Genomic DNA, 26846 nt, shown 5'->3' with positions numbered 1-26846 from the left:
TCGAATCTAATCCTATATATCATGTCAACTAGCGTCTTGGCAAACCCATTTGTATATGTTAAGTAACTTGTACGGGTGGCGTGGCACCTTATGATATTCTAGATTTTTTTCCCGAAGCTATTGGTCCATACATAATCAATTCACTAATTTGAGGCACTAATTTCCCACACTCAACTTACTTCAAAAAGTTTACATACAGATTCAGCATGAACACCCACTTTGCTTGAAGTTGCTGATGTTGCTCTTTGATTTATGTTTGTTGGTTCTCTCTTTCTCAACTTAAGGGAAGGTGAATGCTAGAAGAAAGGCCTCTCTGTCTATAAATGGCAAAAATGTTCTTTTTTACACTCTGCCTAAGTGCCTATTGCCTTACTGCTGATAATCAGGATATAATCAGAAAATTTTTCTCTTGTCCACATGCTCTCACCATTATCTTACCCTCTTTTGTGATTACTAACTTAATCATCATATCAGCTTATAAAAGGGTAAAGATGAAAGGCAAAATGAGTCCCACAAGTAGGCCTACAAAACTAGCAAGAGTAGGACTTAACCCAATTATTGTCGAGCTAAGCTTAAGTTTGAGCGACTCAAAATTCAACCCTCAAGCCTCAAGCCGAGCTCAAACCTATTGGTTGGTTTGATGAGTTTATAAACTCACAACTCAAGTAAAATATTATAAATCACTATTAGTTTTACATCTTACACTTATATCTTACTTTCTAACTTCGAATATAAGATATAAGGAGAGATAATTAATTGGCAAATATATAATTTATGGTGTTTAAATTAATTTTTTGAGTTGAACTCGACTCCAACGTTTTTAGATCGAACTCAAACCAAGAACTTTCCAGCTCGAGAAACTATTCACTTGACAGAAAATCTTTGATAAGATAAACGCATGTGCATTAATCTAATCACATAATCAATACAAATTGTATGCGTAATTAAATGTCATTATCAAGGTTGACCCCTAAGCTACATTGATAAGAATCATCTTTTGTTTTCAGAACAAGAAAAATCTACTACAAACATAAGAAGTTCTGAACAGAAGGATTAATTTATCATAGAATCCGTATATATAGATAGGAAAGCATTTATATTTACTGCATCAAATCAATATAAGAAGGGTCTCCACATATCCAGAAGTTTAGAAGAGGCATCATCTAAGAAGAGCATCATGAGTGACCATGAGCTCCCTCAGTAAAAGCAAACATCTAAGGATTTACATTTTTCCATCAAGTCTTTCTTTATTTACATAAGTTTAGGATGACACCTTAGAATGAAGCACCAAATGTGTTTTCTCCACTGTAAGTCATGTAAAGGAAACCATCTTCATCTTTGTTTTCCTCATAAATTGCAGACATCATGGCAGCTGCAATAAAGAAATAACTATATTAAAGAAGTTGATACATCGTGGATATAGAATATAAGGAAAATTGGTTGAGAAGTTATTACCTGTAGGTGGCAAAATGTTCTTAACAAAGATGAAAATTGCCTTCTCTGCACTGAGCTTTATCCTCTTCCGCACGACATATACAAATTGCCCAACAGTCAGATCGGCAGGAACAAGATATCTGCATTCAACAAGTCATAAAACTCAGAAGACATTATCTTGTGGAATAAAGCGATAACCAGGTTGTTTCTTAAAAGTAGCTAAATTCAAATTGGGGAGCCCTTCACCATAATTCAAAGGTTGCAAGTCACTAATAGCAGAAACATTCAAATTCAAAATATAACCACTCTTGAAATTTTCCATTATCATAATGACTTGCTACCATCCCTCACACATGCCCCAACTCTTGAAATACATGGACAACAGTCACAAGCAAGAACATTAAAGTAACAACAAAGCTTCAAAATTCTAATTCATAGGAGTTAACATAAAGATACACTCTCGTCCAAAACAATTAACACCAGCATCATCCTTAATTCATCCATCAAGATATTTAAAGTAACATGTTTTCAGTTTCCACAGGCAAAATACAAAGCCATGAAATCCTAATTTCTTCAAGAGCAAAAATTGATGCGTTACTAACTTTTTCTTGTCAATGTCAGGTATGTCACTTCTTTCAGCTTTCTCCACAATCACCTATGTAGCAAAGAATAACAGAAGATGAAAGTCAACAAAAGCACTTCAAGCAAGAGATAAACCATAAAAAACACATCATGAAATCTGTAAATTTCATACTGGTATTCTATCAGGATACTTCTCCCTGATTCTGGCAGCTTCTGCCTGCCTCCTTTCTGGCATGTAGAAAATCAAAATATTCAGAACAAGTAAGATAACACTAAGCATCCATGTGAAACTTAAATCTGGCTGAAGCTAACAGTGAGAGAAAATGGTATGTTCAATAATCATGCAAGTAATGAAGATGCAACATAAGTCTATAAACAACTAATTTGTTTTTCACAAACAGGATGTAATTACCAACATAAGCCTCATATTATTTAATATCCCAGAACAGATCATGCTGAAGAGTGTTGCTAAATTAATAATGTCCAACATCTCAAAATGTATTCATGGCATACTTTCCTTCACTAACATGTAAATTATCAAGCATTCTAAAAAAATAAAAATAAAAATATTCCATAATTACAAGATCTTCATGTAAAAAAGAGACATAACCCAACTATCCTAAATAAATAAACCAACAAAACCCAGATCAGAAAATCCACAACCAACATTACCAAACTGTAAAAATTGAAACTTGTAGTGAAATATAAAATCAAACAGATCAAACATGTAGCACAGCATCATGAACAAAACATGATCAAATCGATAAAAAATTTCCGATAAAAAGGAAACAAGAGTCGAAAAGGAGGGGACCAAGAGGGTGTTCAAGCTTGAAGGAGCTCTTAGCCATGATTTGTTCTGAGTCTCTTCTTCTTGTTCACTACTGTTCTGCTAATTAAGAAGAAACAAACAATATAAGGTCTCTTTCAATGAAACTTCCTTCAATTAATTTTTTTTTTTACTTTTGTGAGAAAAAAAATAGATTCAAGGAGTGAGATAAAAGGAAAGATGATTTTACAATACAAAAATTATACAAAATGAATAAAATTATGAGAAAAATAGAACAGAGACTTACAAGAGATCTAGAAAATATTGAGCAAACGAGACGGAAGATAAAGAATAAAGTAGAATTCTATTTGACAAAGTGAATTAAAACGACGTCGGTTTATTTGTTTGGAGTTGGTCTAGTGCCTAATTTTAGGGTCCCAATTTATCAAATCATGGCCCACGATAAGGCTTCAAGTGCCTAAAAAATTATTACTCTGATAAAGGACCATTTTTTAAATTTTGAGTAAAATTATTTATCTTACTTTAACCTTGTTTAAATAATTGGTTAATGAAAAGAATAATAAAACAATTATGAGAACACTATCCTCAATGATGAGAAAGAAAAGAATTATCAAATTAAAAATTTATAAAAAAATAAAAAAATTATTAAAAGAGATGAATTAATTGATGATGACTTGAACTCAAAATTGAAAGTGTTTTAACTCAAATTTAATTTATTTCAAGTGAAACACCAAGTCAAAATTATATCTATACGAAGATTGAGAGACAATATTAGTTTTACGAAATTAAGTCTGTAAAACATCTCTTCTCTGAACTTCAAAGACAAAAAGTGTAATGTATAAAATTATATAGATTAATAATAAATACCAATTTAACCACTAATGATAAGAGTTTATCATGTAATTAAATAATTTTGAATTTTAAAAAAAAAATTACAACGTATTGTTAATAAAACAATATCACTCATGTATTATGTATTATTATGTTTATCAAAATAAAACTATTAAAGTACGTTTGATTCATCAAGTAAGTTTTATTTGAGCCAAACTTTAATATTAATTTTTATTTTTTATTTTTTTGGTTAACAAGAACTCTTCAGCTTACTCTTTATAAATTGCTAACAAATTTTGAACTCAAATTTTTTTTTATTACTTAAATGTCTCTATTTTTACCACTCATAATACCCTTAAAGCACTAATTTTTAATCCTCCTTTGATGAACAAAGAATGGTAAAAGAAAAAGCATGTATGCTTCATCTTAGTAGGGGAGGTGGGCAAATCTCTGAGCTTTTCAAAGCAAAGTCATGATACACTTTTATGATAAAGTCAAAATTGTGTTAGGTGCAAAGCATCTATTTTTCTAATCTAAACTTTTATAAGGAGACATTCTGAATTGAATCAAGCCAATGGCTGTTTTACAAAGATGCATGATCAGACTGCATGTTTATCAATGATTTAGCAGCAGGACAAAGCAATTTCATCAACCAAATGTTGAGGGGTGTGAAAGTTCTGACAAAGCTCCCCTTCTTCTACCCACTCTGATAAAGCTATTCAGCCTTGTCTTTTATGTAAAAGGTTTGAATTTGATCAATTTCCCAAGCTTACAGATTTATACAATAGCTGTCTTCTACTTACATTTTTTATCTGTCTGTGTTGTGGTATGGATTTATACGTCAGACTCTATCAGATAACAAAATAATATTAATTTTATTAGATGCTTAATATCGTGGTTAGAGATAAACTTGTGAAGAAACTATTGTAATCAAATGGACATTTTTATTATTGAACCAAAGAATTAAGAGATCTGTTCTGTCCAAAATAAAAATGGGCTAAGGTTATGAACTTAAAATTTAGATCTTGATGATCAAGTCAACCCAAGTTAGTTTGACTTAATTTGATGTTTAATTTAATTTAGACTAATTTCAATTTAGAGTTTCAATTCAATAACTTGATTTGAATCATTTTTTTATTTAATTATATATCTTATCTATGATGTCATTTATCTAACCAGTTTTAACTCAAATTAATTATTTAGAATTTGAACCGAATTTTAGTCAACCCATATTGAGACTTAGCTGGTTGATAATGCAATATTAGTAACAATGTATCTTTTCATAAGAGAAACACACTGGTATTGAAGTATTCTTTATTGAAATACCATCTAGAGTATAAGAGCTCGATAATTTCCCCACCGGGTGGACTGATAAAGATGTTTGAGAGAAAAACTATTATCTATTTAGTTCCTTTCTTCTTCAACCTCCTTGGAAGAAGAAACAGAAGGAGGTTCAAACAGGCTGAAGAATCTATAAGCTGAAATTACTGCTAAGATGATGAAACAAATAAGAGTCAAGGCCTGGAGAACAAAAGCTATTTTCATTTTATTGCAAAATTTCCCGTAAGACCTGCAGGCTTCACTCCATGTAACTTCTTGATCACCATTGTAAGCTAACTGCAATATCTCCAACACTGCAGCCACTGATGTTACCAGTAAGTAGGCCACAATCTGCTCAAAACAATTCATTCATACACAAGCACATGGAGAAACAAGTAAGCAAGCTAGCTTTCATCTCATGATTAGTTAATAAATTTGAGTTTGAACCTGATCGGAGGCAAAGAAAATCCAAGCTTTGGAAACAAAGAATTTGAACCATGAGGAAACAGCAGCAAATATTGCATATGCAGCACATAGAGCACTGATGCAAACCATGGCTCTGTTGAAAAAATCCTAGATTTTTTAGAATATGCAGAGAATGAATTAAGGTTATGGTAAGAGTAAAAAAATAAAAAGAGGAATGAATTTATCTTACTTGAGTCCTGAGAGATTGCTGAACTCTAGTTTCCCATAGCTGGTGTTGTCCTGCTGGTTAGTCACAGTTAACCAAATGGTTGCAACACTAAGAGGAACGGCAAAAATCCTGAGGGAACAATCAAAGAACTTAAGCATTGGTGAGAATGGTGGTGAACTGAAGTGGGAATGTGGAGAAAAATAGTTTGTGATATTATCAGGTCTTGGAATGGAAAGGAAAAGTTGTTTATAGGGGTGTGGAATTGTAGGTTTAGTGGGATGAGTGAGAAGCAGTGGGCAGTGGGCTCCGCCATTTCATTGCAGTAATCATGATACTATTTGTTTGGAATTATCTGGCAGAAATGGCATCGTCATTGATTCAACAGCCCAGTCAAGTTCCCATTTCAGTTTTCTTCGGTGTGAAAACTTGGCTGTGTTTACACTTGGCCGAGCCATGAGCTCCTGATTACGAATTCTGCTTGCATCTTTCTTACTTCATGGTGACCAAACTTACCGATTTATTCAACACCTAAAAGTTTTGGGCTTGGCTATCTCAAAAAAGATGTCTTTATATTTCTGTCCAATCAGTAGAAATTGTCTCAGTTCCAAGGTTTGTTTTTGCCCTTCGTGCCAGTATACTTCACTCAAAACGCATATAAGTAGTTATGAACTTATGACTCAAATATTATTATATTAGAGATTCTATATATGAAAAACTTTCCACAGTTGAAAGGTTTAGATTTAAAGTAAGTCAAACCTAAACAAAAGCCAACTTGAGCTTAATTCGCTCAAGAAGGTCGGAGAAGGAGAGTCATCATAAAACACTAGATGTGCAATCTATTTACCTGCATAATGAGGCTTAAAGGTCAAGGAAATAGGTCATCAAAAGGAGGAATCTTAATCACAATGTTATTTACAATCACAGAAAGAAGGTACAAATCTATCAAAAGCAACACAAAAGGCTGAAAATTTATTGAGCACAAGCTACTAGCCCAAATATCAACACTTATTATGAAGGTTCCATAAGCTATGGCACACTTACAAATTGCGCCAGGAAGCAATCAAAGAATGGTTAAATACAAACTCTTTTCCTTCCTGAAAATTGCTTTTGAGTCTCTCTCCCAAACTAAAATTGAAAAGAAAACTCAGAAACCAAAATCTCTCCTGCTTGCCTGATGAATATCTGTCTCATTCAACATTTCCATAATACATATGTTTCCTCTATACCAACAACCTCAAGTCATTTACTTGCTTCCTCCTGAGTTTGAAAGAAGTGTTGTTTTTGGTTTGCTTAGAAGGCTGCAGTCCACAAAGCATTCTCACCTTCCCCACAACGCCGGTGGACCTCTTTGATCCTCTCGGCAGACTTGCAAATGCCACTGCAGCTCCAATCAAACGAGGCAACACACACATTGCCTGCCTGAGCCTTCCACTCACAATCTGTGGTAAGGATTCACATCATTTAGACTTTTTGCATCACATTTTTGCTCTGATAGTATCATCGCACACTCATAGTGAAAAAATTAATATGGAAAAATCCACTCGATCAAATATCATGTATTTTTTGAGGAATTTATGTCCACTTGTTTCACAATATCAATGGTGATAAGCACTGCTAGACTGTTAATTAGTTCAGAAAAGTAGCACAAAAGTAAAGTTTATAAAATTACCAGGTGGGGTACCGCAACATAGTCTCCTGTCATCTATGTGCTGTACATCCAATCCGATAAACCAGGACCCCAATGAAACATCCTCATTGGCATATTTGTGTAGCATATGCCTAATTAATATATAAGAAAAATGGTTCAGAGGAGATGTACTTTTGATAAACAGAATTTATACACTTATTCATCAAATGAACCAGGTACTTACTGGTTAATTGATATATAAGAAGCCAAATCTTTGGAAATAGCATATAGCTGCCCTGTAGCATGACGGAAGTACTTGTTTCCTTCTTCACCGAACTTCCAATATTCAGGTTCATGGTACCTCACTCCCCTGTCCATTGGAAAAGTTAGCAAGAAAACATGACAGAGAGAAACAGAACCACTAAACCCTCTGTAGACAGGCCCCATGGATAGTTTAAGTATGTGATTGGCTTACTTTTGAGCAAGCACTGGACCAGATTTCATGCAGCCTATATACACTCTGGGTTTTGATCGATGTCTAGCCAAAGTTGCTCCAAGTGTTGCTGCAATAATATAATGGATGAACAGTATGTAAGAAACAAGGAAAAGATAAATTTATTTTCCAGTTTCAATTACAACAATTCAAGGAAAATATTTGGTTGTGGGAACTTCTGAATGCTTCAATTTAAGTAAAGCACAACCATTTTTGTCATTTTTGCACGTCTAGCATATCTAGAGATACACAAAAAAAAATTAGGAAAAAAAAATACACTGCATAATTACCTATATTTACATGGACATCATCATCAACTTTGACATAAAAATCAGCATTCCACAAAGCAACTGCAGTGGCCAAAAATATCTTTGTCTTGGCTGACAATTCAAGGTAACCTTCAACATGTTCCTGCCCATGCATTTATTTTAAAATTTTAGTATATCTACTGTCAATGTTCACAATATCTATGGATAGAAAAAGTGAACAACAATAGAGAAAGAGAAGCCCTACCAGCCTTAAAAAGTCACCATGTCGTTTATCTTCTGCTTCAATGGCTCTATCGAGGATACCGCCCGAGGTAGCACTAAGATGAACAAAAAATTGGAGCAATGTGTCAAATTCCATCCATCAAGCAGATATTTGGTTTTGCAAATTAAGAATGTCATATATGAATTACTGATGTAGATAATTAAATGTGAATGTGTCTACATAACCAAAAAGGTTCATAAAGTCATCTTTAATGCCAAATCCACAATCAGCTCAATTATCAAAAGAAGATCTCAAAACAATATTTACTTATTAAAATTCTACCAGAGAGAAGATGTTTATGTACCTATAATGAACTATAACACAAAGGTTAGCAACTGTGCATCAAAACTTGTCAAATCAAATATAAAGTTAATCTAGACTGTCTAGGCCTATCTGGGTCTTAACTTCAGAAAATTTGCAAATCCAACAAACTTATTAAAGTCACAATCAGTTTCCTTCATGACCATTTTTAATGTATGATACTTTTTATATTATATATGAATAGATTGTTCTTTTTCATCCACATTAATTTTTATATTTTGAAGATTGTTACTAGGTTTTCCTGGCTATTAGGAAAATTAGTGCTTTCTGAGAAAACTCTTGGTCTTTTTTTTTTCCCCTCCTTATCATGTAGCTAGTCACTGTCATTGTTTACACCATCAATACCTCCCTATCTTGATATTTGTCTCTAGTAAGCGAATTCTAGTGTTTAAACATTTGGCTTTTCATATTTCTTTCTCTTTTGACAAGTACCATTAAGAATATGATCATAATGTATAAGAAAACTGAAAACAATAAACCAGCTTCTTTTCAAAATAGTTTTCTCTTTTCCAGCAAATTGTTTTTTCACTAGGATATCATTCAGTAAAGCAATTGTGTCCCTGCAATATGTAACCTTCATCTTTGACATGATTGAGACAATATTGGAAGAGAATCATATTCCATAAAGTCTATGAAACAGGGACCAGAAGAGAACAAGATGCTTCAATTTACTTTAAAGAAAGCTATGCAAATTAAAATGTAATCATCGATCCACAAAATAAGATTTGAACTCAAATGAAATACTCACCTGTGACCTATTACAAAGCGGATGACAATGCCCTTCTCTTCCTCAAGCTTCTTTCTTTTATCACCTAGTTTTCACAGAAAAGATTAGTATGTTGTTTACAAATTAAATATACAAAATACTATATATAAGAAAACAATATGGCCAATAAAAAATACTGCACGTGACTAATCTACAACCTTGAGGCATCCAAGTAGCACGAACTGAATCTCTTCGCTTTCGGCTGCTAAAAGCAGTATTGATTCCGATAACCATTAAATATTTTCTTTTATTACTTGATTCGCTGATCTTTAAGTTGTCTGACAAGGGAGAACCATTAATAATTGATTCCTGAGCAGCTCTTGCAGCAGCCAACTCCATCTCCAAGTTTGAGATTGTTTTATCTAATGCACTGCATTTCATATACAGTCAAAAGATTAACTTACCATCAAGTTCACTGCCATCTGAAGATATAAATCCTATAATATACTCACTGTATAGCATGATGCGTCTTTGAAACCTCCCCTAAAATGTCCTCTGGTTCACGCTTTGCATCCTTCTGAAAAAAGAAACAAAGAAGAAGAGGCACTGAACTTTTTAACGATCTAATAAATATTCATGTCAAAGTGAAAACATTTTCAAATTTTGAGTGACTGAATACTCACACTAACAGGATCACAACCCTCGGAAATCAGCTTTAGCTTTTCATCTTCACCCCTCATTCCTCTTGGTATATCTTTAACTTCAGGCATTATCCACATCCTGTTACCAACACAAGCACGTAAGATAAAAAATATTTTATGTCCTATATTGTTGCATTTAATTATGTGTTAAAATATGTTACAGCCAATCACAATCAGCAAGGCATATTCCATAATTAGAGTATGAAACACAGAAGAAGAAACCAATGAACAAATAAAGATTATATTACAACTACAGGAGTAAATGCGGCCCATGTTTCATGAAGAAAAGTACTGTTGATCACTATGATAACTTCCTCTTAATTTTCAGTTATAAGACCATGTTGTGATGGTAAGTCCTTAAATAGCTAATATAAGAGCTCCATCACTCTTCAGGCTTCAGGGGGCTTCTCTGGTTTGTATCACTGTCACGTAGCAACAACCCAGATCCTGAATTCAATAAGCATCAGATTCCTTGGACCAAAGGAAAAATAAACCAGAGCTAGATCATTCATCAATGACACCTCTAAAGCACCGTAACAGACTAAGCATAGCAGTCAGCCTCTTTAAAGAACTTTGTTTGATATGTTACTGTAGAGACGGACAGTTCAAACTTTGATTAGAATGGCAAACAACAGTTCAAATTCAAATTTTGAATCAATAAACATAATTTCAGATCCATCTACCAACCATAGAATCCCCAAACCAAAGATTAGAAAGAAAAAAGACATCATTTTTTTTATAAATATTATCAACATATCATCAAAATCAATTCTTTCCAGAAATAATGACAGAACCCACAAACCTCATAAACTAAATACTATCTCTACCCCGGACCACTCAGAGAAGCTAGAAGTGCGGTTCGAGAATCGTAAAAAAAAAAAAAAAGCATAAAAGCTGCAATGGGAAAAATTACTTATCAGAGAAGAGCATCCCTGCACAAAAGCAACCAATACAAAACAAAATAGCCCATTTTCTTGAAACTAAATTCTTTGAAGCTGACTCTAGCCCTCCGCCTCCTCTACTTTTCCAACTCATTTTGTTCTCTTTTATCTCCTCAAAACAGCCAATCAAGAACTAAATCAAAATAAACCCATCTCAAATATCAAGTCAACCAGCTGAAAACCCCCAAATTCAGATCCAAAAGTCAAGCTTTCTCCTTCAACTCAACACAAATCAACTCCACAAAAACATACAAACATGAAAACACAGCCCTTAATTTATATCTCCGTATCTTTACCCCCCTCCACAAGACTTCAAAGACCAGAACTTGATTATGCTTTTGGTCAGTTCAGAGGCTTTTATTTTTGTATTTGACCAGCAAATGTGGCTGGCTTGAGGTACTTGGGTGGAAATGAAATGAAAATAAATATTTTATAGAGATAAATTAATAAATTACTGAAAATAAATAAATGTAGAAAATGGTTGTAAATATTACCCAACCAACCGACCTTTAACAACCTTTCCTAATAAACTCGGTTTTTCTTCATTGTACATATCTCCTTCCTCATTATGGCACCGTAACTACGTCTCTTAAGTCAGTCTCTTGCGTCTTCAATTATTACTGCACCAACATATGTTGCTGGTTTCATCATTTCAATTAGGTGCATCACATAATTGTCTTTGATTCATGCAAAAATAAATCAATCCATATGTTTTTACTATAAGGCCAAAATCTCTCATATCATAGAATTTATGGAATAAGTTTTGAATAACATTAAAATATTAGATATCAATAAAGAAATGATGAAATTTAAAAATATTATGATAAAATTTTAAATATTATTAATATTTTATTTATAATATTGTATAAAATTTTCAAAATTAAGGGTCAGTCGAAAACCCTTTGATCCCCCTCTCTTTGTTATTGATTTTGAATAAGACTTTGGGCCAACTCAAAATTATGAAATTTGTGATATATTTTTCTGGAATTTATATTATATAAATGATGTAAAAAGACAATAATATTTTACCCGCTTACTGGGATTGATCAACTTTAAAAAGTGGTGATGGATGGAACTCCACGATCTTCTCCATGGGATGTAATAAAAAAAGACTTAAGAGCAAACCCCACCAGAGCTTTTATTATCATGTCCTTTTGACATTACAAGATGAACATGAAGGCTGAGCTTTGGAAGGTTAAAGTTATGATACTAGTTATGAATAAATAAAGGTAAAAAAAACGGCAGACTTGTTAATGATTGTGTTTCCTCTAATAATTAACATTTGAAGAGGCATTTTTAGATCAAAACTCTGAAGGTTTTGTACTAAATTAAGCAATATTAAAATGGTTAATGAGCTTTTACAGATTATGATGGATGCCTGCTGTCCAATTTGGGGAAGACAAAATTCCAGACAGAAAAGCTGATAGTGATAGAAGCTAAGTTAAAACATGGCAAAGTCACATGCGTCTATGAGAGAAGAGAACGAGTCTAGGCTGTCAATCTTGATTAATTCTAGCATAGCTATGGAGTTTCTTTTCTCTTCTCTGTTGAGATTTTGTGTACTTTGAAATTTAGGAGCTTGAAGATCAATCATCATTCTATTCTAACAAGGCAACAGAGATGCAGTGGCAGAAAGAATGTATGCACACATGCAGCACGTGGAGAGAACATGACCTCAAATAATGGATTTTACAGGTCATGATGATGATCATGGAGATGGAAAACATACAAGTTTTATTTACGTATCAGAAGACAACAAGGCCATGCAAACATTTTTCTTCATGGATCCTCATGATGGTTGCAAAGCTGCTTTGTCCCTATATTTTTTGATCCTCCATGTGACTCACATACACATATAATGCAAGTAAAATGTTGATTACATTACAGCCTTATTTGTAGTTGTTGAAATAGTTAACTTAATTAAGTAGAGTAATTATGTATGTACTAACAAATATGTATATATACATATAAAAATACAAATAGATATATAAATAAAATATTATCGTATAATTTCATATAACTTTATTCTTAATTTTAAATCACTCAATCATATAATAATATATCATTTGTATACCTATTTATGTATTTAAAAATATGTGCATATAATTTTATTATTAAAAGGCCAAAGGATTTATTCTCACCCAAAATTTATTACATTATCAAATCGATACTTCTTAACAATTAAAAATCTAAACACCCATTCCAAGTAATTAAAATTAACGGAGTAAGTTAACACTATTTATTTTTCCCTTAGATTTAGAAAACTAATAATCTTCCACTGGATTAAATTTTGAAATGTTATATTTTCCCTCTTACGATTTTCTTTTTTTTTCTTCTTAATTTTGTCGACATCTCTCTCTCTCCCCTTTTGTTTCCTATTTTCAATGCCTTCTCCTCATCTTCGTCACCAAACGAAGATGATGAGAAAACATCGAAAATATGAACAAAAGGGGAGGGAAAGAGACATTGGCCGATGATGGCACTAGAAAAAAAAGGAAAGAAAAAGAAAAAAATCTTAGAAGAAAAATATAACATTTCAAAGTTTAATTCTACAAATAAATTGTTAATTTTTTAAATTTACGAGAGAAATAATTAATATTTTATTATTTTTAATATATTATTAGTTAAATTTATGATTTTACCTTTGAAAATATAATAGATTCAATTAATTTTATTCATTCATATCATAAATAAATATTTAAATTTTAATAATTAAGAGATACTAATTTAAAAAATATAATAAACTTTGTGTAGAAATAAGTTCTTTAACCTTATTAAAATAGATATATTATGACCAACTGATTTAATAATTTAATTTATCCCTACATAAAAGACTTCTAATAAAACAATGACGCGTCAACCATTAAATAAGGGTTGACGGAGGGGGCTGCTAGAAAATAAATGATATCATAGAAATAAAAATTAAAGAGCATCACATGATGCACATGCAGTCACCCTCCATGATCAAGTCATAATCATCATGTGATGTACTTATTTCTGTTTTGACTTAAATTTTATATTTATTATTTTGCCTAAACCATTTCCAAGTTATAGTCATATATTAACGTAACGATAAAACTATATATATCTATTTTTGATGTATAATTTATATATATAAATAAAATATTATTATGTGATTGAATATTTTTTTATCATATGATGATACATATTTTAAAATCATCTAATTACATTATGACACATCACTGTATATATAAATTGTGTATCAAAAATAGGTACACATAACATTACTTTTAACGTAAAATACTCCAAATTACAATATTTTAGCCTTCATGCAACCTAAATATTCAAAGGATTAGTTGGGTTTTTTTTTTTTTTCCTTTATATGAGGTGGATTAATCAAATCTTGAATTCAATCTAACACACTATCGTTTTGGACTCGACAATGGCATACCCAAAAATAAAACTTAACAAGATAATAAATAAATTTTAAATTAAAATAAATATAAATATTTATATTAATAATATTTTTATTAGCCATCGATAATTCATTCAATTTTATAAATGATTCTTTACAAAATTTATTATTAAAAATACTTCTCTACGTTAGCAAAGACAAACAAAGAAATCAATCTTAATTTCATCAATAAATAACATAAACAAAACAATAGAACATATACTATTGTGGGAATTAGAAAATAAATATATTTCTCAATTGTATGATATGTGCATATATATGGTATGTCACAAGCTATACTTAGTAACTATAGATTTAGTCACTAAAATTCTGGAGTTTATCTTTCCAACTAATACCCGGTGTATATATATATATATATATATATATATATGAGTAATACTATGTATATTCACTTTAAGTACATAAATGTATACACACTCATATGTATCATCATATGATTGATTATTGTTTTATTCTCAATTCAAAATCATCCAATCACATGATAACACATATAAATATATATATATTTATATACCTAAAATAGATACACATAATTTTATTAATATATATATACACCCACACTAGTAAGAGGCAGAAAAGGACGTGATAAAAAAGGAGGAGCATGGGAATTCGATTCTATTGTTTGGAAGATACGTAACAAATGGATTCTACCAACTACTATTTGAGCCCAAACTTGGTTTAAGCAGGCCCGTAAGAAAGAGATCGAAGTGGCTGATTTCATCAATTTAATTTTTTCCTTGAATCGTCACATAAGATTTGATCATTAAACAACTATAAATACAATTTAAAAAAAAAAATGCAAACATCTTGAAAATGTGTTACTTATTGTTATTAGTAGTAGAAGATCATCAAAATATAAAGTTTTGATTCCAATTTAGTATCCTGATTAATGAAAAGTAAGAGGTTTTTCCCTTTTCAGTAATTTTTAGATAAATCAGTTGGATTAGATTTAAGTTTAGATTGACTATAATAGAAAATAGTTAATTTGAGATCGACTCAGTATGATGAACAATTTGAATGAATTATGTTAAAGAACAATTTAACTTTAGATTTGAATTAAAACTTAAATTAAACTAATTATATGAAGCAACTCCAATTTTTAGTTTTAACCTGATTTATTCAATTTGAGTTTTTAGGGTTTAAACTGAATCCAACCCTATAAGCACGAAGGGAATAGTTTTGTTTGTAACTATGTCAACTAATAGTTTAAATGACGAATCTGATCTCGAATTTGAACCCAATATAACTATGACTATATTGGATTTGCACCCAAAATTTTTCATTAGAGAAAGAAACATTCCTACTCACAACAATTTTCAATTAAGATGTGAAAACATCTTTCTCTTTATGAAAGTTACGATACGTGAAACGAGAATAAAACAATATTATCTTTTTAATAAAAAAAGAAACATGTTTTTCAATGGAAAAACAATATTATAAAAAAGGAAATGTTCAATATGTTTAATTAACAAAAAATAAAATTTGATCTCTCCATTAAAAAAAATGATAATTCGATAGCTCAGATATTATTATTAGAGATTATAATATCTCTAATAATGATTAAGATTAATCATAAATTTAAGGCATGAAAAACATGCTTAAATTGTTTTAGTCATAATTTCTACGTCTAGGGTCTACAAAGATCAAATTTTTCTTGGATAGTTAGGTAATGAAGGGATAATAGACTAAGTACAAGAAGTTGTTGTCATATCTCTTTCAAATTACATATGGGTTAAGTTTGATCCTAGGAATAATAATAAAACTGATGAATCATTACAATTTTTATAAAAGAAAGTTTAAATTTGAGTTTTTATCATGATTTATTTTATATTATAATTATAAATTTGATTATTATATTTCGAAGTTTGTCTATCTATTTAGATCTTATGGGTTGTCCTATGCTTATTAAATATAAAAACGGAATTATATATATTAATAATAAATATTATTTTGTGTATATATAATGATATTATATAAAATAATTAAATATTATTTTTCATATATTTAAAATTATCAAATTATATAAGTATATATAATTTTATAGTAAAAAAAAAAAACCCACAAAAAACACAAATTGGAATTAATAACACGTGGGTCCTTAAATTTCGGAAAAAATCCCTTAGATCTAGTAAAATTTGAAAGTGACAGTGTAACCCTCTTTGTCAGATCAGGCATGGGACACGGAGTTAAATGATGAAAGGGTACTTTTGTCTTTTAATATAAAATAATTTTATAATAAGAAATATAATTATTTATTTATATAACACATATTTATATTTAATTTGATTTAATTGGAATACCACCGTAATTACAATTTTTAACTATTTAATGGAACCTCCCACGTGACATCACTTTCAAAATAGGCTTTTTGGCATAAAAAAAGGGAATCCACTTTCTTTTCTTTAGTTCAATCAAGTCACAAGATCATGCACAAAAAGTCCTTCGACCATATTTTATATATGATTTATTGGTGGGATATTCAAAATGCATATGAAAGATTTAATATTACAGCATTTTAGGTGGAAAATAAATACTAATGTTGTTGTGACCTGAAATTTCACATAACTCCCGTACTATCTACTGAGCTTGTATATAGGTAGGAGCCTGAAGCCCTTCACTCGAACGATGCGTTTTAAAGCCGTAAGGGCCTGAAACCTAAAACGGACAATATCAATCAAGCTGTTTATGACATGTTGTCAGCACGATTGTGATGGAAGGGTGTGTTGTGACCTGAAGTCTCACATCACTCCCGTATTGTCTACTGAGCTTGTATATAGACAGGAGCCTGAAACCCTTCACTCGAACGACGCGTTTTAAAACCATAAGGGTCTAAAGCCCAAAACGAATAATATCGATCGAACTGTTTATAACAAATGTAACATTAATCGTCAAACTAATAATATTATTTCATCAATGGCATATATATTATGATATTGATTAACAGTAGTATCACATGAGATTAGACATCAATGATCCAAATAAAAAAAAAAAGATTATTAAAGACTATATTCAAACTATTTTAGAATAATAATGGTTTGATTTATGAGATAATCACCCAACTAATTAAAGAAATCAAAGACATAAATTCCACGTTATAAGTTTATATTTATATTTTTTCATCTATGATCTAAGTTTTATATAGTTATAAAGTTCACCTGGATAGGTTGTATAATCACTTATTAGTGAGGGTAAACAAACATTACAATGTCATTTATTTGATACCATAATATACCAATATGCTTTATAACCCCATTGCCCGTGTGCACCGGCCTTGTCCTAGTTTCTTAGGAGGCTAACATATAGAACTATACTTTATAATTTAGACCCCCATGTGAGTTGGCTATACATTAGCTCTTTATCTTTAGGACACCCACACAAGTTGACTATATGCTAGCTTCTAACATATGGTTGAGCAAATATTACAATATAAATGTTATCACATTCTATAATTGCAACTGAAGGACATGATAATACCTGTAAAACACCCACACAAATTAGGTATGTGCTAACTCTCAACATAGTTTAAACAAACATTATAATATTAGTGTCATTGCATCACATAATTGCAACTACAAAATATGATATCGTCTCTGATGTCGAATAATACGATATAAATATAATTAAAATAAGGCCAAAGGACTATTTCCCACCCAAAGTATGCGCTTTTGTCAAGTGTCATCCTATTAACTTTGAAAATATCATTTACCCACTAATGAACTGTTAAATTTAACAAAACCCTAATCCTTGAAAAATTTATCTCATTTTTCCTCTTAAAATTTTAAAAACTAATAATTTTCCCTTACCTAAGTTTTGAAAAACAACGTTTTCCCCCTTAAGGTTTTGAATTTTTCAAAGTTAGTTTTCCGACGCCATTTCTTTCTCTTCGATGACCTTCAGACGACTCCTCTTCCTCTTCAACGTAGCCTCCTTCCAGAGTTTATGCTAAGCACGGTCGTTGACTAGTTTTCGTCAAGACGAAGACGAGATCTTCATCAGAGATGAAGATGAGATCTTCGTCAGAGATAAAGACGACTCGTCTTTGTCTTAACGAAGACGATTTGTCTTCGTTGACGACAGTTCCCAGGACAATCGTCGAAGAGAAAGAGGAGTTGTCTGGAGGTCATCGGAGAGGCAGAAACGACGCCGAAAAACAAACTCATAAAATTGAAAACCCAAGGGGGGAAAATGTAGTTTTTTAAAACTTGGGTTGGGGAAAATTATTAATTTTTAGGGTTTAGGGAGAAAAATAAAATCAAATTTAAGTTTATTTTTAATAATATAGACAAAATAACGATTTTACCCCTAAAATCGTTAATTTTAACTAGTCACAAGTAAGTAAATGATATTTTCAAAATTAATAGAGAAAAACTTAACAAAAACGCATCCTTTGGGTGGGAAATAGTCCTTTGACCTTATAATACTCCAAAAGTTATCCACTGAAATTGGATAACACAATACCTTATAATCACCACTTTAAAAACTTCTATATTACCATGTGAGATTTAAACCTCATATATTATAATTGAGATCATAACCTAAAATAACAATTAATATAATATCGCCCATTTGATAATATCATTAGATCAATATTCCTATTTGATTTATAATTTCTTATTTATTAATAATAAAAAGAAAAAAAAAAGTGAACTCACTACGAAAAGCGAAAGAGAAACCAAAAAGCAATATGAAAATTCACATAAATTAATTACAATTTTTACACAAAATAGAACATTTATTTGAAAACCCTAAACCCAATTGATCTAAACAACACATAATAATATTTATATTAAATAAATTAAAAATCATTTCTCAAGAAAACCTGTTCTTGTCAATACAGCATTTCTTACTTTGCTGAGATCTCTCCCTTTGAGAGTCCTTCCAACTCCTTCAAATACTGAGAATGAAGAAATCTGGCTTCTTGCTTGCCTCCTTGCTATGAATTCATGTGGAGGAGCCTTTGAATCATAACCATCGTCATCATCATCATCGTCTATTTCTTCTTGTTCTTCCTCATCATCATCATCATCACAAACATTCTTAGAGGATTTTTTTGACTGGTGGTGGCGGCCATTAAAGTTTGACCAATCAGGGATTTTAACAGGAGCCGATTGGAGCTTTGTGACTCCTGCAGAGTTGTTGCTGTTGCTACTGCTACTGGTGTAGCCGCCATTGCCGGTTGTTATCGGGATCATTCTGGCCGCAGAAGGGAGCCGCCGTTGAACCGAAATTGAAGATTCGAATTCAGAATTAATGAAGTTGGTAACTTTAGAAGAAGGTGTTGATGAATCTTCTCTTCTTTCTTTGAGCACAGCCCAGATGTCTTCTTCTTCAAAGTCTCCATCGGTTATAGATCTCCATACTCCACTTCCTTGCCTGAAGTAGCCATACCTGTTCTCCATTGATAAATTGCTCCTGAAACCACAAAAATCCCAACTTTATAAACATTTTCAGGATTCTTCAGATTCCCAGATAGATTTTCAAGATTTCTCAATTGGGTATCTTGCAAAATTCAAAAAGATTCATCCAACAAAGAAAGAATCTGCCTTTTACTGAAATTGAGAACCTGCTTTTTGCTCAAGATTCCATAAAAAATTCTGCTAATTAAATCATTTAAAAAAAAAAAAAACTAAGTCTTGAAATTGGGATGACAAAATTCGAAGTAGAATTGGATTGTTACCTGAAGTTGATTAAGAATTGAAGTGATTGAAACAGATTTATGAGGGATTTTATAGAGGATGATAGAATGGACTAAGAACAGAACAGAACAGCAAGGAAACAGGACACAGGTCACTTCTGTGCGTAAGAGATTTACATGGAGGTGACTTTGCTTTAAACTTGGTGGCTTATGAAGCCATGGAAATTATTTATTTTTTAGCTTTTATTTGTTGAGAACAGAATAAAGCCTGATACTTGGTCAAAATTATGGAAATTAAGTAAAAAGGGTCAAATCAAATCCGGAATATTTACGGACTTTCCTATTGTTTGCATTATCTGACCTGGATCATCATTAGAACTGATCAAATCAGGGAGAGAAAGTTGCGAGAAATTAATTGTCATCACCCCTGAAATATAACTCGTGGATTTTAGTATAGCTTACCTGCAAATATTAAGTGTAAGCTGCACTTGGATGAGAAGAGTATTTTGAATAAGCTATGGGCATTTTTGAACATCAGCTCTAAGTTTAGACTGACCCTAAATTTGATTTGCATTAAAATTGAATAAACAAAACTATATTCATTATCGATTAGTATTAATTTATATACTAACGATAATATCTATTTATTCAAAAACTAAGTGACGGTATAAATTTCACAAATTAAAAAAAAAATATCATTTTTACCCTCAATCTCATGGATGACATGCAAATAACCCTAATTTTAGTATAACATTTTAAAACCCCACTTATGCCACATGCAAGTGCAATTATAATACCAATAAAACTATATATATTTAAAATATATATTAAACTGCATATCAATAATAATATTATTATATAATTAATTTATTTTAAATTAAAAATAAATTAATATATTATTATATAATATCACCTATTATTAATATTTAAATTAATAATTTTTATAAATACCCGTGACATTCTTGATTCTTATACATTGAATTTCGAGAGTTTCACAATTTTTACACTTTGGTTTTGTCCTAGAGCTATATAATAACATAGTATAAAGTTTGTGTTAGGCCAAACGACTATTTCCCACCCAAGGTTTGATGATTTCTCAAGTTTTCATCCTTTAACTATGGAAACACCAAACATCCACCTATAGCCGGTTAGATTTAACAAAATCCTAATAGTGATAAATTTAATCTCATTTTCTCTCCTAAAAGTTTAAAAACTAACATTTTTTCCCTAAACTAAGTTTGAAAATATTGCATTCCCCCCCCCCTAGGGTTTATTTCCAAACCCTTTCACTTTCTCTGGCGCCATCACCGACCGTCTTTCCATCCCGATGGTTTCTCTTCCACCGATGGCCGCCCTAAACTCCTGCACTACTCATCCGACGCAGAGATAAGTCGTCTGGGAAGAGAAATCGTCTTTCCAAATGACGAAGACGAGATCTCTTCTTCGTCATCTGGGAAGACGATCGTCTTCCCAGACGACTTATCTGACGACGATGATCGCAGTTGGAAGATGAAGACGACGACGACGACTGGGAAGACGAAGAACTTCGTCTTCCACGACTTTTCCGACTCCGATGGGGGGTCCAAATGAGAGGAAAGAGATCATCGGAAGGAGAGGATGCTTCGAGAGGGAGAGACCGTCGGCAATGGAGCCGGAGATGTCGCCGGAGATTTAAAAAAGAAACCCTAAGGTGAAACTGTAATTTTTTAAAACTTAGGCTGGGGGAAAATTTTAGTTTTTAAAGTTTAGGGGGGCAAAATAGATTCTATTTAAGTTTATTTTTAATATTATAGAGAAAATGACCATTTTACCCTTGCCACCGTTAGAGTTTTGTTAAATCTAACCGGCCATGGGTGGGTGTTTGGTGTTTCCATAATTAAAGGGTGGAAACTTGAGAAAACATCAAACCTTAGGTGGGAAATAGTCATTTGGCCTTTGTGTTATAAGGTTATATAAATATATAGGCCAAACAACTATTTCCCACCCAAGGTTTGATGTTTTCTCAAGTTTTCACTCTTTAACTATGGAAATACCAAACACCCACCTATGGTCGGTTAGATTTAACAAAACTCTAACGGTGGTAAGGATAAAATCGTTATTTTTGCTATAATATTAAAAATAAATTAAAATAGAATCTATTTTGCCCCCCTAAACTTTAAAAACTAAAATTTTTCCCCAGCCTAAGTTTTAAAAAATGGCAGTTTCACCCTAGGGTTTGGTTTTGAAATCTCCGGCGACCGTTCCGGCTCCATTGCCGATGACCTCTCCCTTCTGAAATAGTCTCTCCTTCCGACGAATGCTTTCTTCCCATTTGAAGGCTCGATCGACGTCGGAGATGCCTTGGAAGACGAAGTCGTCGTCTTCGTCTGGGAAGACGGTTGTCTTCCCAGAAGAAGACCTCTGGAAAGACGACTGTCTTCCCAGACGAAGACGACGGCTTCGTCTTAGTCTGGGGAGACGAAGAACTTCGTCTTCCCCGACGAAGTTCTTCGTCTCCCAAGGCGTCTCCAACGTCGATCGAACCTCCAAATAGGAGGAAAACATTCACCGGAAGGAGAGGCTGCTTCGGGAGGGAGAGGTCGTCGGTAATGGAGCCGGAAAGTCGTCGGAGATTTCAAAATCAAACCCTAAGGTGAAATTGCCATTTTTTAAAACTTAGGCTGAGGAAAAATTTTAGTTTTTAAAGTTTAGGGGGGCAAAAAGAGATAAAATTTTCAGACATTAGGGTTTTGTTAAATCTAACCGGCCATGGGTGGGTATTTGATGTTTTCATAGTTAAAGGGGGGACATTTGAGAAAACATCAAACCTTGGGTGGGAAATAGTTGTTTGGCCATATATATATTATAATTAAAGAGGGAAATTTTTTCAATGAGCCGGCGCCGTCAAAGGCAGATGGCAGATGACAATTGAGACAGCAAGTTCTGAGAAATGGAGGACGATGATGATTAATTATGGGAAATTTGGCAAGTTGAAGAAAGAGAAAAAGATGTTTTGAAAATCCTTCTTATCACTTTCCTTAAAATATAATTGTGTAAGCCATTAGCAATTTTCTTGATATTAATAATGATGTGATCTTGGATTATAAAAATATACTTTAGATGATGAGTGGGCAAGCATTACTCATCTTCCACCTTGTTAGTCTTCATAGAAAATAGTAAAACATAATAATAAATATAGGAAACTTAATTAATTCAACATTTTTTAATTTTGAAATACCATTTTAACCCCTTTTTCGTGAAAAGCCATGATCCAGCCCTCTCAAGGGAGGGACTGATTGATTCTGAATTAATAAAGATTTTCTTAGTAATTTATTTTTTTATTATTTATATTATTTTATTTAATTTATTATTTTTTATTATCAATTATGATATAATAGATAATATAAGTGATAATATAATTATTAGATTCATCTTAAGTATTAAAATATTATCAAGATAATTTTAATTTTATTATTATTATATTTTTATTTATTAAATTTTAAGATAAAAAATAACTTTATTTTTTATTAATATAACAAGTAATATAAAAAAATTTAGAATAATTATATTCGATGACATTTAAATAAAATAATTTATAAGTATTTTTTTATTACCTCTAACCAAACATAATAATTATTTATACTTACTAAATTTTATTAAAGTCGTCTAAATAATCTATTTTCAATATAATTTTTTAATTTTAATAATAAAATATATTTTTCAATTTTAATAATAAAATATTTTTGAAACTAAACGTTCTTTAATAGATATAAACAAATTGATATATTTAATTCAAATTTATTAAATCATATAATAATATATTAGTTTATAGTGATAAATCTATAAATATAATATAAATGGGTCAAATTATTTAAAAATAAAAATATATAGATTGATTAAGAAATGATAAAATTTAAGAAAACTTAGTTAAAATTTTAAGGATTATTTTAAAAATTTTAATATATATAATTTTTTGGGTTTAAAAGGTATTAAAATATTTATTTATTTATTTTATCTAAAAAGTTTATCACAAATATTTAAAATCTAAAGGGCTCTGATAACCTTGGTTAATTCTTGTTGGGTCATCATTACTTGTTTATTTGTATTAATTAATACCTAGCTATTGGTATATAAAATATTATTAAATTTAGTCATGTATGAAAAAGAAAACATAAAGTGGGAAAAAAGGGTTTTCTTGGTCAAAAGTGATAGGTGTCTTAAGAGTAGAAAAATTCAAGAGAAAAGTGATAAAAAAGGTGGACTCAAGTGAAGTTACTGAAGAATAAAGTAATTAAAACAGAAAAGGAAGAAAATGGTGGGGGATTGAGTGAGAATGGAAAATTTTAGGGTTTTTCGGGAAACGTTTTGGTCATGTGATTAGTGCAAAATGTGACCCACATCCACATGCAGCAATTGGAGGGCCGTCATCATACAACGTATTTGGGTTGCGAAACCAAACACCACTGTGCATTGAGTGTGAAAATGACACAAACATTTTCGACGTTTTGTCTTGTCTTATTCTCTGTCTCTTCTGCCTCCCATGTTTTTTCAACAGCATTGCTTCTCACTCGTTATGACTGTAATCTCTTTTCGGGATTGTCCATGCATGAAACAAGGTACTTATGAAAAGAATTGATATCGATAAAAATGACCATTTATTTATTTTTTATTATTAATATTTAAATTAATATTTATTATAAATATATATAATACTACTCATTTTATTATAATATTATAACAATATTATTTTCTTTTAAATCGTTGAAATCTACATTAAAAATAAGGTTAGATATTGTATGAATTAGTTTAAAATAAAATTATTATTTAATTAAAATAAATTAAATTTAAATTGAAGTTTTAATTAACTGATTTTCAGATTGACATCTCATCAAAGTTGTTATATTAGAACTCGCTTCTCTGACTTTTTTTTCTTATAATTCATTAAACGATGAATTTGCGTTAACTATACATAATTTCTAGATAATTTTTCTAGATCCCCTAGGTCAAAGAATATGATGATAAGAACATTATTCCATCATCCTATCTGACTTAAACGTACAAGATATAAATAAAATCACTCCTTTGTGAATCAATCGGTTATGTTTAAAAGTTCTTAATTAGCATATTTTTTTTAGCAAAGTGTGACCATAAAACCGATGAACTGTGGGGAGATTGGATCAATAATCTATTATTACAGTCTCTCGTTTTAATATAAATATCTCAAAAGATATTAATATGTATAAAATCTATTTATAAGAGTGTAACATTAAATTTGAATGTTTTAAATCTTCATTTAAAATTCTCCTAAAATTAAGATAATTAACTTGTTTTTGTACATATTTGAATAAATATATAAATAATTTTCTATCCGGGTGGAAGATTCCAAAATTGCATAATAAAAAGATAAAATATTTTATGATGTCTAATCTTCTTTTCTTCCATATTTAATTATTATTAATAATAATAATGGTGTGCTTTTACTGTTTCAGTCACATTAGAGTGGTTACTTTATGAACAAGAAATAGAATCTCTATTTAGAATTACAAAATTGTCAAGAATCATACCATGGATTGCCCAGATTCATTTTACCCACGCCTTGATTCAGTCCTTGTTTTTTAATACATTGAATCAACAATGGCGGCCCAAAACAAGGTGCCGTGGGCCCCCTTACCGTTTGGCCGACACAAATTTTAAATATAGGTGAAAGATAGAATCGAATCGAATTAAATAATATTTGGCTCAAATTCAATTAAATTATGTTAAAATAAAGCTGAGTTTAAGCTTTGATAAAAGAATACGAAATAAAACCCTATTACTTTTGGGATATAATATAACTTATATATTTATTTATTATATTTTATACGTAAAGTTAAATAATAAAATTTTAGGATATAAATTAAGATATAAAAAATTGTAGGGATTTATTAATATTTTTTCAAGTAAAGTTATGAGTTCAAGTGTTAATTTATTGATTTCAAAGTGACTCATTTAAATTTAAAATAATCTTAAATTAATATATATATATATTTTGTAATATTTAATTATATAATAATATATAAAAATAAATATATAATTATATATTAGAAATAAATGTATATAATATTACTTTTAATCTAAATAAATCGGATTTAAATTGTGATAAATTTAGATTAGATGTGAGTAAATGGTTGATAAATTTATTTATTTTTTATTTATATAGACCGTACACTTTTTTTTAATTATGGGGCACTTTCTTTGTTGACTCACCATCAATTCGAACTCAATTTTTTGAGTTAAAGCGGAGCTCGACTTTACTTTGGGGATGGTCATCAAAGTTTCGATAGAAGTGGTTGAATTTCATAATGAGAAATAAAAAAAATATATTTAAAAGCAGGATTAGAACATGAATGAACCCATCCGTCTCTATCTTCCAGAAATAACAGTCCTTGCAAAATCTTGCTTTTCAAATGAAACTTCTCTTCATCTTCCTGAAAGGGACCTGAAAAAATCATCAAAATTATTATCACCAATTGAATTCAACACGTGCTATAATACAGTCGTTAAACCGTCAAACCCTAAGAGACTGCAAGAAAGTAACACGATACGTGAGAAATGCAATGCCAGATTTATGAAAAGATTCAGAAACTGGTAACCTTTCTATCTTCTTCACTTTGGCGATTAAATATCTCCATCAGTGTTTTAAAAGAAAGACCATACTGGTTGAGAACTGTCGGCAAGTCTGGTGTTCATGGCTAAAAGCTGTTTTAGTCATTTAATTGGATCGATTCGGGAATGAACCAGATAAACAGTATTGAACTGTTATTTAACTATTTGGACAAATTGGTTTGACCATCATGTTGGTATTATACAGATATCATATGACTAAAGATTGTTTTAAATTTTTAATTA

At 30.9% G+C, this 26846-nt stretch overlaps 4 protein-coding genes across 5 annotated transcripts; all 4 read right to left on the bottom strand.

Annotated features, from left to right (window-relative positions):
* Window positions 1-1077: 1077 nt before the first annotated feature.
* On the bottom strand, window positions 1078-3177 carry LOC123218311 (autophagy-related protein 8C-like). Of its 2 annotated transcripts, none has more exons than XM_044639704.1 (6): window positions 3090-3177; window positions 2828-2905; window positions 2189-2244; window positions 2037-2089; window positions 1456-1574; window positions 1078-1372 (listed from the first exon to the last, which is right to left on the bottom strand). In XM_044639704.1, the coding sequence occupies exons 2-6, from the start codon at window positions 2862-2864 to the stop codon at window positions 1275-1277; spliced, it is 363 nt and encodes a 120-aa protein (XP_044495639.1). In that variant the 5' UTR covers window positions 2865-2905; window positions 3090-3177; the 3' UTR covers window positions 1078-1274. The 2 variants fall into 2 exon arrangements, with proteins under 2 accessions (XP_044495639.1, XP_044495631.1); XM_044639696.1 differs by having other exon boundaries at window positions 2828-2902; window positions 3090-3166.
* A 1756-nt stretch (window positions 3178-4933) lies between these two features.
* LOC123218303 (CASP-like protein 2D1) lies at window positions 4934-5971 on the bottom strand. The gene is made up of 3 exons (XM_044639683.1): window positions 5610-5971; window positions 5402-5513; window positions 4934-5305 (listed from the first exon to the last, which is right to left on the bottom strand). Exons 1-3 carry the CDS (start codon window positions 5744-5746, stop codon window positions 5039-5041), a joined length of 516 nt encoding a protein of 171 aa, XP_044495618.1. The 5' UTR covers window positions 5747-5971; the 3' UTR covers window positions 4934-5038.
* A 491-nt stretch (window positions 5972-6462) lies between these two features.
* On the bottom strand, window positions 6463-11322 carry LOC123218296 (probable beta-1,3-galactosyltransferase 3). The gene is made up of 11 exons (XM_044639670.1): window positions 10881-11322; window positions 9950-10046; window positions 9779-9843; window positions 9485-9696; window positions 9309-9372; window positions 8222-8294; window positions 7999-8119; window positions 7691-7778; window positions 7460-7585; window positions 7258-7367; window positions 6463-7027 (listed from the first exon to the last, which is right to left on the bottom strand). Exons 1-11 carry the CDS (start codon window positions 11000-11002, stop codon window positions 6879-6881), a joined length of 1227 nt encoding a protein of 408 aa, XP_044495605.1. The 5' UTR covers window positions 11003-11322; the 3' UTR covers window positions 6463-6878.
* Window positions 11323-19012: 7690 nt separating this feature from the next.
* Window positions 19013-20380, bottom strand: LOC123212542 (mitochondrial distribution and morphology protein 12-like). Its single transcript, XM_044631723.1, has 2 exons — window positions 20022-20380; window positions 19013-19756 (listed from the first exon to the last, which is right to left on the bottom strand). Exon 2 carries the CDS (start codon window positions 19741-19743, stop codon window positions 19147-19149), a length of 597 nt encoding a protein of 198 aa, XP_044487658.1. The 5' UTR covers window positions 19744-19756; window positions 20022-20380; the 3' UTR covers window positions 19013-19146.
* Window positions 20381-26846: the final 6466 nt, after the last annotated feature.

This window comes from Mangifera indica, chromosome 1, assembly GCF_011075055.1.
Source record: "Mangifera indica cultivar Alphonso chromosome 1, CATAS_Mindica_2.1, whole genome shotgun sequence".
In the NCBI taxonomy this organism is placed as follows: domain Eukaryota; kingdom Viridiplantae; phylum Streptophyta; class Magnoliopsida; order Sapindales; family Anacardiaceae; genus Mangifera; species Mangifera indica.
The sequence above is the reverse complement of the archived record's forward strand: the minus strand, read 5'-3'. Positions and strand labels throughout refer to the sequence as shown.

What these genes read in the sequence shown, in the direction of transcription:
- LOC123218303 (XM_044639683.1), bottom strand. Translation starts at nt 5,746, where the DNA reads ATGCTTAAGTTCTTTGATTGTTCCCTCAGGATTTTTGCCGTTCCTCTT. An exon ending in AGCAATCTCTCAGGACTCAA is followed by an intron (nt 5,514 to 5,609) that starts GTAAGATAAATT and finishes TTTTTTCAACAG; the next exon opens with AGCCATGGTTTGCATCAGTG. An exon ending in TTTTCTTTGCCTCCGATCAG is followed by an intron (nt 5,306 to 5,401) that starts GTTCAAACTCAA and finishes TGTTTTGAGCAG; the next exon opens with ATTGTGGCCTACTTACTGGT.
- LOC123212542 (XM_044631723.1), bottom strand. Translation starts at nt 19,743, where the DNA reads ATGGAGAACAGGTATGGCTACTTCAGGCAAGGAAGTGGAGTATGGAGA.
- LOC123218311 (XM_044639704.1), bottom strand. Translation starts at nt 2,864, where the DNA reads ATGGCTAAGAGCTCCTTCAAGCTTGAACACCCTCTTG. An exon ending in AGTATCCTGATAGAATACCA is followed by an intron (nt 2,090 to 2,188) that starts GTATGAAATTTA and finishes TTTGCTACATAG; the next exon opens with GTGATTGTGGAGAAAGCTGA. An exon ending in GAACATTTTGCCACCTACAG is followed by an intron (nt 1,373 to 1,455) that starts GTAATAACTTCT and finishes TCTTTATTGCAG; the next exon opens with CTGCCATGATGTCTGCAATT.
- LOC123218296 (XM_044639670.1), bottom strand. Translation starts at nt 11,002, where the DNA reads ATGAGTTGGAAAAGTAGAGGAGGCGGAGGGCTAGAGTCAGCTTCAAAG. An exon ending in GGGATGCTCTTCTCTGATAA is followed by an intron (nt 10,047 to 10,880) that starts GTAATTTTTCCC and finishes TGTTGGTAACAG; the next exon opens with GATGTGGATAATGCCTGAAG. An exon ending in AAGACGCATCATGCTATACA is followed by an intron (nt 9,697 to 9,778) that starts GTGAGTATATTA and finishes TATGAAATGCAG; the next exon opens with TGCATTAGATAAAACAATCT.